At 38.7% G+C, this 12,291-nt stretch overlaps 1 protein-coding gene across 1 annotated transcript; it reads left to right on the forward strand.

Annotated features, from left to right (window-relative positions):
• Positions 1-1,183: 1,183 nt before the first annotated feature.
• On the forward strand, positions 1,184-10,884 carry nfkbie (nuclear factor of kappa light polypeptide gene enhancer in B-cells inhibitor, epsilon). Its single transcript, XM_062436752.1, has 6 exons — positions 1,184-1,993; positions 5,927-6,029; positions 7,396-7,606; positions 8,196-8,284; positions 8,908-9,156; positions 9,875-10,884. The coding sequence occupies exons 1-6, from the start codon at positions 1,677-1,679 to the stop codon at positions 9,941-9,943; spliced, it is 1,038 nt and encodes a 345-aa protein (XP_062292736.1). The 5' UTR covers positions 1,184-1,676; the 3' UTR covers positions 9,944-10,884.
• Positions 10,885-12,291: the final 1,407 nt, after the last annotated feature.

A 12,291-nucleotide genomic window follows, 5' to 3' on the forward strand; every position in this document is an offset into this window, starting at 1 on the left:
TTGTAGTCCAATACTAACTGTACAATATATACTGACATAAAGCTGTGAAAATAGGAGACAGGACTGAACAATTTCATGTAAATAAAGGGGAGTTTATGGGTAATAAAGAGGCTCTGGATGGTTAATTTTTGCCAGAAACAAGAAAAATGGAGTGTTAGTTTAATGGGTACATTGTAAATAAAATATTTTATTAATGTCTATTAATTATGATACGTTTATTAAAAACAACAACAACAAAAACTCATGTTCTTATATGTTTAGGGCCCCTTAGAATCATCCTTACTTTTCACCCCCTTACAGCTCTCCAGCACCTCTGCACAACCCTGCAGGAAGGTGACTCGTTGTGTGAATGCAAAACTTCATCCTGTCCGCTGTGGCCTCTTTGTGTGTGTCGGTCAAGCAGATACAAAGAGAGCAGAAAAGAGGAGAGAAAAGGAGACAGCAATATAACCTGTATATACTATTATTATATTGCAAATTATTTGATACAAAACTGAGTTTTTCTCTTCCCGGCAAAACTCCTTCAAAATAAAAGTCCCAACCTTAATATCTACAATGACGGGACAAAGAATAACCCAACTTTAAAAAAAATACTGAATGAATTAACATGAAAAACTAAAAAAGCCTTGTAATATGCTGGGCCATACTAAAGGTAATTTACACTTAAGAAAGAAAAATAACAACAATGTGCCACACACAGTTGTGCACATTTTCTTGTGATATGATGAATGGTTTTGCTTACTCTGGCTTTTTAAAAGCATTCAAAGTGAACAATTATAAAGGGTTTTTGTGTGTAATAATCACACTTTGGTGATTTACTTCAGTTTGTAATCTGTGAGGAGACGATTGAAAAACTCAACTTTTATTTTATATCACTTCCTGTTGCTGTGTGTGCGCGCGCGCCCGTGTGTGTGTGTGTGTGTGTGTGTGTGTGTGTGTGTGTGTGTGTGTGTGTGTGTGTGTGTGTGTGTGTGTGCACCAGGACTTCCTTGTGTTGTGGGGACTTGCCTCCCACTTTAAAGTTAATGTTAGTTTAGTTAAGGTTAGGTTAAAGATTAGTGTTAGGTTAGGTCTGCTGGAAATGAATGTAAGTCAATGTAAGGTCCTCTGAAGTGATGGAAACACAACAGTGTGTGTGCGCGCGAGTGTGTGTGTGTGTGTGTGTGTGTGTGTGTGTGTGTGTGTGTGTGTGTGTGTGTGTGTGTGTGTGTGTGTGTGTGTGTGTGTGGTCTCGCGCACCGGGGATTCCCCAGCGTGACAAAAACAGCTTAAGCTTTCATATGTCAGCTCTTCCCCTCATCGCCTTTCATTGCTCATACGCTCTCCGCCTGGAGCTCATGCCGTTACCGGATATTTAGACGACGGGCAACCGTTTCGCCTCTTTCGTTTGTTTTTAACCCATTTCACCAAGTCTGGAATGTATGTTGGAAAGTTATACAAACCTATAGTGTTTAAAGACTGAGGGCCCGCCTGTTGCTTTGGGGTAATGTATTCTCGGTTAGTGGTATGAGACGCAGTAGCTCCTTCCTCTGGTTGTACAAAGGAGCGGGGGGTTTCCTCAGGTGTCAGCAGCAGGCTGCCCTCCTCCGGGCACATCACCGAGCACCGAGCGGCGGCAACACCCGCGAGTAGCCTTTAAATCCTCGGGGAAGGAGGGAGGGGGAAACCCAGCCACCATGGCGAGCGACGACTGTACGAAAGATGACTTGCTGGATGATAACCGCACAGACTCGGCCATTGACTCGTATCGCTCTATACAGAAGTCAGAGGAGCCGCAGGAGCCGAGCATCGACTTCAGCGGGCCGACGGACAAGTTTTCCACCGCGGATGAGCGCCTGGATTCAGCCTACGGCTCGTCGTCTATCACAGTGGAGAGTCTTTCAGAGATAGTGCAGGGCTGCACGCTTTCTTGCGCCCAGGAGGAACAGACAGAGAGCTCTGAGCTCTCTGAGCAGGAGAACTTTCTCACAACTATTACTGAAGATGGAGACACGTAGGTTTTGGTTTGTTTTCTCAGCTTATTTAAAAGCAAATCATTTTCTAACTCGTCTGGGTGTTTGCTGAAAGGCCCACAGCTGCTGCACACTCGTGTCTTGCACTAACCTCTTAGTCCTGACTACTGACTCTTGCACTAACTGAATGTTTTGATCAGCTTTTTCTCCACTAACCTGTTGTTTGCTCTAATTTAGCATACATCTTCAATTAAGTAGTCTGTAGTGTCACAGAATGAGCAAAATTGGGGTTAGGGACATTTTTTTCTATTTATTAATTCTCATAAATTAATTAAAAAATCCCCCCTTGTGTCTGAGCATTAAATTACCACAGTGCGTCAGCACCCAGGTGATGTTTTCTGTAAAACCAGCAGCTCTGGTGATCACATGGCTGCTGCTACTTTAATCATAGATTTAATCTGCTGATTATTTCCTTGATTCATTGTTTGGTCTATAAAATACAATTTATCTTGAAACATGTGCATCACAAGCTTTCACAGTCCAAGATGTCATTTTCATATGTTTTGGGTTTTTTCCAACCAACAGCCCAAAACCCAATATTCACTTTATAGTCATATAAAACCCAGAAAAGCAGCAAATCCTCACGTCAGTCAGTAGCCGACTAATCGAATAGTAAATAGTCTATAAACAGCGCCTGTCTGTTTTATATCAGAGGATATGATTAACTGAAACACCCATAAACCACCTTTCATTGACTGAATCACACAGCCTCTCCCACTGGTTTTGAAGGGGATTTCAAAGCACTGTGATACTGCAGACTTTTTTTTCTTTTCTTTTTTTAATGAACTTTGTCCATGTCATGAAATGTGGATGGACTCCTCTGAGGCGTCGCTCAATCAGAAAACAGAAGTGAAACAGATAGGCCTGGACTTCCCCATACAATATACAGACAAAGCACATGCTGTGAGGCAGCAGTGTGGCTTGCTTTTGATCCAAGAACTTGTTGATCAGGATAGGACAGTGTACGCATGTTTTTATTGGATTCACTAGCTGCTTTCTCATTTCTTTTTTCTTCTTTTTAACCCGAGCAGTGGAAGGATTTGCAACTTCTAAAAATGTCAGCCGGTTACCTTTTTGCTGCTGTTCATCTTTCAGTTTGAGTAAATGAAACTGCAGCTTTTTGCACACAGTCCAAACACCTCAGCCTCCACACAGTCTCTGACAGTCTCTTATCAGCTCATGTTAGTCCTTTTGTGTCCCACTCATTGAGTGTTGCTATGTCATCAGTCTGTTTTGACGTTCATGGAGGCTTTTAAATGACTCTTTAAGCCAGCAATTGATGGATTCACAGCATTGCAGAAGTGTTATTGTGTCTTTGACCTCTTTTCATTTCCGCTTGCTGATTGTTAGGGCCACATGGTTTCATTCTCACACCCTAACTATAGATACCTGGGAGGGGAAAAAACACCTGAAACACACTGCACTGCGCTGCTTAGATTGAGAGACAACCATGCAAAGTTTTATTTTCCCCTGTGGGATTTTATTTATTTTTTTTTTTAGGTCTTATTCATTCACGTCTTACTCAAACCAGGAAGTTCCTCTCACACTGATGAGAGATGTTTGATCACAGGGTTGACTGCCTAGTAAGCCACTAGTCTGCAGACATTTAAACCACCCAATGATGACTTTACTGGTGCAACAAAAATGGATTTGACATTATATTACGATCTGTGTGATCCATTTTCCATTCACTAAATACCAATGTTAGGATCATTTATTGACTGATACTGTTTCCCACAGGTATTTTAAATCAGAAAATGGTTCTTAATCACTTCATTTTTTTCCAGTTTATAGGTGTTTAAATTAGATAACTACATTAAAGCTGTAACTATTAGTTGATTAATCAGTAAGTCGATCAACAGAAAATTAATTGCCAAATATTTTGATAACTGATAAATCGTTTTGAGTAATTTTTTTAAGTAGAAATGTCCAAATCCTCTGATTACAACTCCTAAAATGTAAATATTTTTGGTTTATCTATTCTTCTATGATAGTAAAATAAATCTTTAGGTTATGGACTGTTTGGTTGGGACAAAGGAAGACATTTAAGGACATCTTCTTGGGCTATGGGAAACAGTTATCAAAATTTTTTGGCATTTTCCGACATCTTTGACATGTTTGATCAGTGAAATAATTGACAGATTAATCAACAATGAAAATAAACCCTAGCCTACATGTTTTTGTTGTCTTGTAAAGACGTAGAAACTTTGACTTTGTTGCACTAATTTTAGTTAAAGGCTGCAACTCATGATTTTCATTATTGATTAATCTACTGATTGTCTTCTTGATTTAAACGTCATTTGGTCTATAAAATATCAGAAAATAGTGGAAACAACACTATTATTTTCATTATTGATTCATCTGCAGAGTATTTTCTTGATTAATCACCAAATTCATCAATTTGTCTTTAAAATGCCAGAAAAAATGCCCGTTATGTTCCCACAGTCTGAGGTGACGTCTTCAGTTGTCCTGTTTCATTTGGCCAAAAGTCCAAAACCCAAAAAGGCATCAAATTCTCACATTTTAGAAAGCGATTAATAGCATATCACAATATTTGCAGATTAATTTTCTGTCGATCAACAAATCGCTTCATCGATTAGTCGTTGCAGCTTTAAATCTAATGTTAATTGTCAAAATAGTTGCCATTTGATACTTTGACGATGAGCTAATCACGTTAAATAGTGAAATTTTTGAGTTTTAGTTATATTTTGTAACACACTGCATAGATTCTGTTCACAACTCCTTCCCTTTTCTTTAGAGATGTGTCCTAACCATTAACACAGAATGTGAGATGTATTACAGCTGATTTTTTTGTAATATTTCCTTGCATATTATAGAATTATATCCTTATTGTGCAGCTCGTGATTTAAAGGGGCAGCAAATCTATTTTATTGACTGGCCAGTTAAAGAGTAACATTGCACAGTAATTGCAGATGCGTGTTAAATCAATCAGATGTTACACTACTATGAATTTATTGATCTTTAAGTCAAGAGAATTGCAGTGTTGTTCTGAGGGTGCATGTAGGTTAAAATCTTAGTCATCATGCTAGACTACATGCAACTGCAGATAACTCTTAAAAAAACACGATTTGTTGCTGACGTGTACAAAACGGAGATAAATGAAAAGTCTATGCACTGAGACTTTGTGGGAACGTCTGATCCCACACTGTCTGGGTCTGAAGAAAAATCGTGGCCCCCATTTTGGCTGAATGACATTTAATTCATGCACGTATTTGCTCTAAAATAAAAACAACTGTGTGTCATTGCTGATCTTTAACTATGAATAATGAAAGAGAGCAAACCGAGTGCAGTAATAAAAACATCCTCACTCATAACACGGTGTGGTAAAATTGGTCAACTCCGTCATACTGCATGACGCTAAAGAATTGATTTAAACCTGTGAAAATCCTCTTTTTAAAATGAGGCCCTGTTGTTCTACGTTAGTCTAAATTAAGCACTAATACTTGGTTCCATTTCCTGCTTTTTGCGCACATTTGTTTGCTCCAACTTCCCACTCAGGGTTTGAGGTTAGTGTGTTTTTGTTTTGTCATTTGACTAAGTGTTTCAATTAAACCCCACAAGTTTGCAGCCTCTGACAGCTGCTTTTAACCCCTCCTCATTACGTTGACAGCTTGCCACTTTATCTTTTCTAGAAATTCTTGCATTGCTCAATGCCCTTACCACTCAGACTTGCCATTCAGCCCACTGAGTGTTACATTTCTAGGTTGTTTCTTGAGATGAATACTGAGGAAAATTATGAGGCAACATTCTCTGCCTCATGTTGAATTGCAGTTTTTCCACCCCTACTACTCAAAAGTGCTGCTTTTGATTGCTCAATATGATATGAAGTAGTCCTACATGTTTTTGCAAGCATAATGGACTAAATGCTGATTTTCTTTTTGCCACTCCTGTAGAATCCTGCACTTAGCAATCATCCATGAAGATGAATATATCACTCATCAGTTGATACAGCTATTCCCAAAAGAAGTCCTGGACATCCAAAACAATTTGTACCAGGTAAGAAGTGCAGTTCCAGCATTGCTCTTTCAATCACACAAGCATACTGCAGCTTCCACGGGAACTTTTCAATCCTAGATGGCTTCCGCAATTATCAGTATCTTGATTGTGGAAACGACAATATTATTTATATCTGTGTACTTCCAGAGAAGTGTTGTTCCTCTTTATTTGCAGTCTGTCCTCTCTCAGGGACGTCACTGTGGGTGGTTCCAGTGTTAGCTCATAAGGGACTTTGAATGGAAACTCCCCTCCTCTACCTCCTGTAGAAATAGAACCACAGGGAGCTGTGGAGTGTATCCTTGTGTGGATGTGGGTGGAGGAATTGTTCCAGTCCTACAAGATGTCAGACCTGGGTCTTTGTCAGGGTAGAAAGCAAAGTTAAGGTAGAGCAAACTGACAGAGCTGTTAAAGGAAACATCAGAAGCTAAGACTCAGCACTTCACACAGTGACTCATTTAGCCCTGCTCTAATGTTTTAATTTCCTCTTAATACTCATTCTAAGACCTCACATTTTGAGATTTTAACAAGAAGAATTTTCATTGACACTTTAAGGTATTTAAAAGAATCTGCCCTAACACATTTGAACACTGATTGACAAACAGCCTGATGCTGATGCATTTTCAAGCCACATTTTTGTAGTTTTTGTTGTGTTGCACAGATGCACAGATACACAGAAGTACACTCCAAATAGATTGTAATCAAAAATGAATCCCATAATATGAAAAAGACAGATATCAAACTCTACACCCACAGTACCCTTTAACTGATCAGACTGCAGTTAAAACATGTTTGTTGAAAAGAAGCGCAACTTTGTTGGCTGCAAGGCGCGCAGGTTGTCGAGTGGTTAGAGCGCATGCCACGTACGCAGCCGACCCGGTTCGAATCCTGGCCGGAGGTCCGTGTTGCATGTCACACCCCCCTCTCTCTCTCCCATGTTTCCTGTCTGTCTACTGTTGAATAAAGGTGTCTATGCCGGAAAAAAAATCTTTAAAAAAAAACAAAAAACTTTGTTGGCTGCAAAAGTTTCTTCTCTCTTTATTCATACATTTAACCATCAGCTGAATGCAGCAAGTCGAGGCCTGTTGTCTGCAGATTGTTGAGAGGCATTCTGGGAAATGCAGGAAATCCCTTACTAAAGTAGAAGAGGCAGGTTGAAGGACAGTGGCAGCACAAAGCACAACTTAATTAGGAACCTAACAATTATTTTTTATTACTGATGATTAAATTATGTATTGACTCTTGTTTTGATTAAACATTTTGGCTGTTAAAAGTAGAGGAAGTGTAATGTCTGGTGAAGATATTTAAAATCATGCATATCACATCCTTCTTTATGCTAAGATGTGGTATGTTTTTTGGTGATTCCCAGAGCCCCTTGCACCTGGCAACCTACCTGAACCTGACAGAAATAGCGAAGAGTCTAGTGGAAAAAGGGGCCAGTCTGGAGTTGCAGGACCAGAATGGAAACACAGCGCTCCATGTGGCCTGTCAGCAAGGACAGGTGAAGTGTGCCACTGAGATGACCAGAGAGGTTTCCCCCAGCAAGCTGGCACCAATCCTGGAAACACAGAACTGGAGAGGTGGGAAAAAAAGACTAACTGCTGCAGGGCATTATTAGCCAGGAATTCATTGTTTTTAATTCAACACATTTTTGTGTGTCTGCACCGTTTGTGTGTTTATTTGTCTGTGGGTTGTGCTGAAATTAAACCTCCAAGATTAAGCAACTCAGATTTTTCAGTATGTCCAACTGTACACAGCAACACAGCCTTTTGGTGGTTTTAATGTAGTGCACTCTATAAAGTAAATGATTAACAAGATATCTATTGGTCAAACAACGTAGCATTTAAGGAAACATCTTACATAAACTGAATCAGTGAAATTTCATTGCCAGTTTAAACAGTCTGGGAAATTTTTAAGGGAGTCATAAGCCTGTAAGGGGTGGAAAAAGACTGAAGTTTAACATCTTTCAGTTTTTGAAGCTACATTTCTTCAGCTTTGTATAGAACCAGAAGAAACCCTCACAAAGATGGTACAAATGTGGCTGATTTGAGTTGATTTATGTCAGCCCGGTGTCACAGTTTGAGTTTGTCATTTGGAAAAACACTTGACTCTCACAATGCATCCTTCATTCGCTTTGACATAAAAAATGAGCCTGATGTATACTTACAGGTCTTGCCTGTCTTCACTTGGCTGCACTGAACAGGCAACATCAGATGATGAACCTCTTGATGAACAAGGAAGCAGACCTGAATATCCAGGTTAGTCTGCCAAATGACTACTGACTTTACTGATGGATCATTAGTAGGGTTTTTTGGGTTTTTGTACAGTTTTGCTTTTATATAATCTAGTTTCATTAGTCAGAATAATATTTTCCTGCACAATAATCCACTAATGCACCAGTATTTATAATCACAATTGTCCTTTTCACACTCTACTTTACTGTGCCAGGAGTTATGTTGTTTTCCTGTCTATAAATTTGCTGCACCTGTGCAACACTGATAGTGATATGAGCTGTGCTCAAAGCTTTCTGCAGGATTCATAGGGACATAATTAGATTTGAGATATGATTAGGCTGGGCTGGACCGCCACTCTAAACGTGCTAATGATGGAAGGGGAACATGGCAGTCAGTCATGAAACTACCCCAGACATTCTTCTCAGTTTAAATCACCGTCCCAACATATCACTCTGCCTCACATCCGATTCGTTATGATTATTAATTCCAATGCTTCTATTACTAACATTTGTAAAGCTTACTGTACATTTTCCATGCAAAATTAGAAGATAATGAGTGCAAATTAACCCAAATGACCTACTTCATGTTATTGTCCCAGGAGTTGATCATGTTCTTTTCCTTTTTCTTTCTTCTGCCCTCCTTCCCAGGAGGGAACCAGCGGCAAAACAGCTCTTCATCTTGCTGTTGAGCTGCATGACGTCACATCAGTAAAGCTGCTGCTCAATGGGGGAGCCAATGTGGATGCTGCCATGTTTAATGGCTGCACGCCCTTGCATCTCGCAGTGGGGAGGCAGGATACCACCATCGCCAACCTCCTATTTCAGTCCGGTGCTGACACGATGCTGCGAAACATGGAGGATGAGACAGCGTTAGATCTGGCTGATGGCAAAAATGATGTGAGTTATTGTGACTGACAGTTAGAGGCACTTATTATGATATTATTGTATTGTCTTTGCCAAAGTCTGATATATCTTATTCCACTATGCTATCGACCTCCAGTGTTGTCCAAAAAACTATTAAAAAAACATCAGTGAGCCACTTTGTTGTACTGGGTGACATAATCCTTCAATACCATGAATATGGGTAATGTAGTTTATTTTCAAATCCCTCCCACCAGCATCCTACTGCTGTAAATACTCACTAGGGCATTAATACTGACAATATTTTCCCAATAAATGCATTTACTCCTGCTTGAGTAATATTTGCTAAAAAAATAAATTTTAAAAAAGCAGTTCTCAGCTGTTATATGAAATTTGAGAAGAATAAATGATATATTTTTGACTCTTTTTTAAAGATGTATGTCTTCAGCGGAAACAAATCGGCTTGTGTGGCTAATGCCACAGACAGATTAGGGAAATCTGTCTTTTCATGGGATTTGATGACAATGATAAAATAAAGATAACATTTACATGATTCAGTAAATAGCACAAAAAGCTATTTAGGGCTACAGTGATAAGAGTTGAAAAGCATTTATTTTTAAATCACACACTTCCATAACTTCAACTGCTACACTTTCATTAATACTGAATGCTTGTTCTCTAAAATTTGGCAAGCACTACAATTGATAAGAAGAAAAGGCAGTAAAATATAACCCTCTGTGTCCTTGTCTTTCAGATTTTGGCTTTATTTCCATTTGATGACATTCAAATCTCCGGGAGGTCGGTGGTTGGCATGAACTTTTGAACTGGGTGGTGCAGCTGAATCGCAGGCTGAACAGCGATCTTGGAATTTGTGTAGAGGCTTACTGCAGCTACAACCTATGTTTGAAAAGCTGTATTTGAGCTGAAGTTTTCATTAATTAGTGCATCTTATAGTAGTAAAATCTGATTTTAATCTGTATTTATATATTATCTCGACAAATATGCGCACCATATAAATGTTCCTTCCCTCTGAGAAACAGAGTGATAATGCTTAAAAATGTTTTTAACAAATCAATGTTTTTGAGTTTGAACTCAAATATTCTGTCTTTTTCTGCATGCATTTGAAGGGGTTTTACTTCGCAACGAAAGCCACCTCACTGTGAGTGCCAAACTTTCTATCAACATTAAAAATGTATCTAAAACTCTCTTAAAAATCTACCTCTTTGTCACGTCAGGCCATTTTCAATGGTTAGAAATTCAACATTCAAATTGCTTTTTTTTCCACAGTTTAATCAGTGCTTTGATGCCTATTGGGTTGTAATGAAAGTCCGATTTTTGTGTTTCTATCTCTAAAAAAAAAAAAGGGCTGGCTTTTCATTGCAGCCACAGCAAGGCTTTTATGAGGAATGTAATGAAAAATCATGTACGATGTACTAAATGGAAAATGGAAACCTAACTGTTTGTTTTCAAAGAGATTTGCAGTCCTAAAAAAGACAAATTGATCGTAACCCTGCATTTTGTTAAGTAAACTAAAAGCCAATATAACAACATAATATCACAAAACACAGCTTAATCTCTTTGATTGTTAGGTTTGCTGCTTGATGTTTTCTCTATTTATCTGTTCCCCCCCCCCCCCCCCCCCCCCCCCTTCATCTGCTGAAAATGTTTACCATTCTTTGTGGATTTTAATTACACTGGGCTGTTTAGTTAATATAAGCAATTATGAGCTTGTATATTTTGTAATAAAATGGAAAAAAAAACGTACTGCATTTTGTCCTTTCTGGGTACAAGAAGGTCTGTGAAGATTGTGGCTTGTTTACTGGCTTAAGTGCTGCGTGAAATATGTACAAACACAAACATAATAAAAATGATCTAATTAATATCTGTTCTGTACTGGTGAAGAGCTTCATGAAACACTTTGACCTCAGACATACACACAGAAACAAGACACTCGATACATTTTCTATGCCATGTGAGTGAAAGGAGGGGTAATTTGATAAGCCCTTTTTAGCACACATTTAAAAATCTATATCTAAATTTTTGTTCTTCACTCTTTTTTTCCATGTCAAGTATGTATATAAATTACTAGTTTGATTTGTATGACTGGTCAGAACTTGCAGCTAAGAGGAAATTCATGTACTGTAATAAACCATAATGCGCAGACTTTGTGACGAGGCTCTTTCGTGAAAACAACCTAGTTCTTTTCTTTGTTTCCTGTTGGCTGCTTTTACGAGGTGTATCTTTTGTTTTCCTGTAAGTGACTTCTTCCTCATGGTTCCTATAGCACAATGACTGTGGAGCAGCTGGAAATTCCACCCTGCTGTATCTCTCTTGTATAAGCACATAGGTGCAGCGAGGCAGGTAGAATAACAAGCTGACGACAGATCCTCAATTCATGTTCGTGTGAGGGATATTAGTGAAAATATTTCTTACCAGGGATTACTCTTTATGTAACCTGAGGCAATAAATGCATCTTTCTTCTGGAACAAGGGTTTGACAGTGTGCACATACAGTATTTTTGTGACAGCTACTAAACAGACACACACAGTTCTGCGGTCAGCAGTTGGAACACAGAGTAATGAAACTGCACCTACTTCTCCTTTAAGTCTATGGCCAGGGAAATTCTGAAACTATTTGTGTTATGCACAGTATAGATCACCCTGGTGCTGCTATAAAAAAGAGCTGAAGTCAGATAAGCCAGTTCCACTAATAATTGAGCAATCTAGTACTTACTCTAAATTACTGTTTTCAAAAATACATCACTTAGACTGTGATATAAGTGTTACAGTTCGTGTCCAGTTTTTGCATTAGATATGTGTTTTTAACAATAATTTTGTTACATTTTGTTATAATGACATATATTTCCACAGAAAACAGCAGAAAACCTTCAACCATCTTTTTTCATGGAAGACTTTTGACATGTTGTAGTAGGAGAAGCACAAATGTAAACAGGTAGTAAATTAACTTTTTGTTTCCTGGCCAAATGGCTAGTGTATGTTCAATTTTTGCAAACCACTCAATAGGATGCAATTACTTTTTTTGGCTGGTGAGTGAAGCAAATTTGCCCTGGGGAGTTTAGAGGGAAATGAAGTCAAAGCCAAAAAGTTTGGAAACCACAGGCTGTGTTGTATTTCAAAATTGTAATGAAGAACAGCATTTGAGTAAATGTAC

This window comes from Scomber scombrus, chromosome 17, assembly GCF_963691925.1.
Source record: "Scomber scombrus chromosome 17, fScoSco1.1, whole genome shotgun sequence".
NCBI classification, from domain to species: Eukaryota; Metazoa; Chordata; class Actinopteri; order Scombriformes; family Scombridae; genus Scomber; species Scomber scombrus.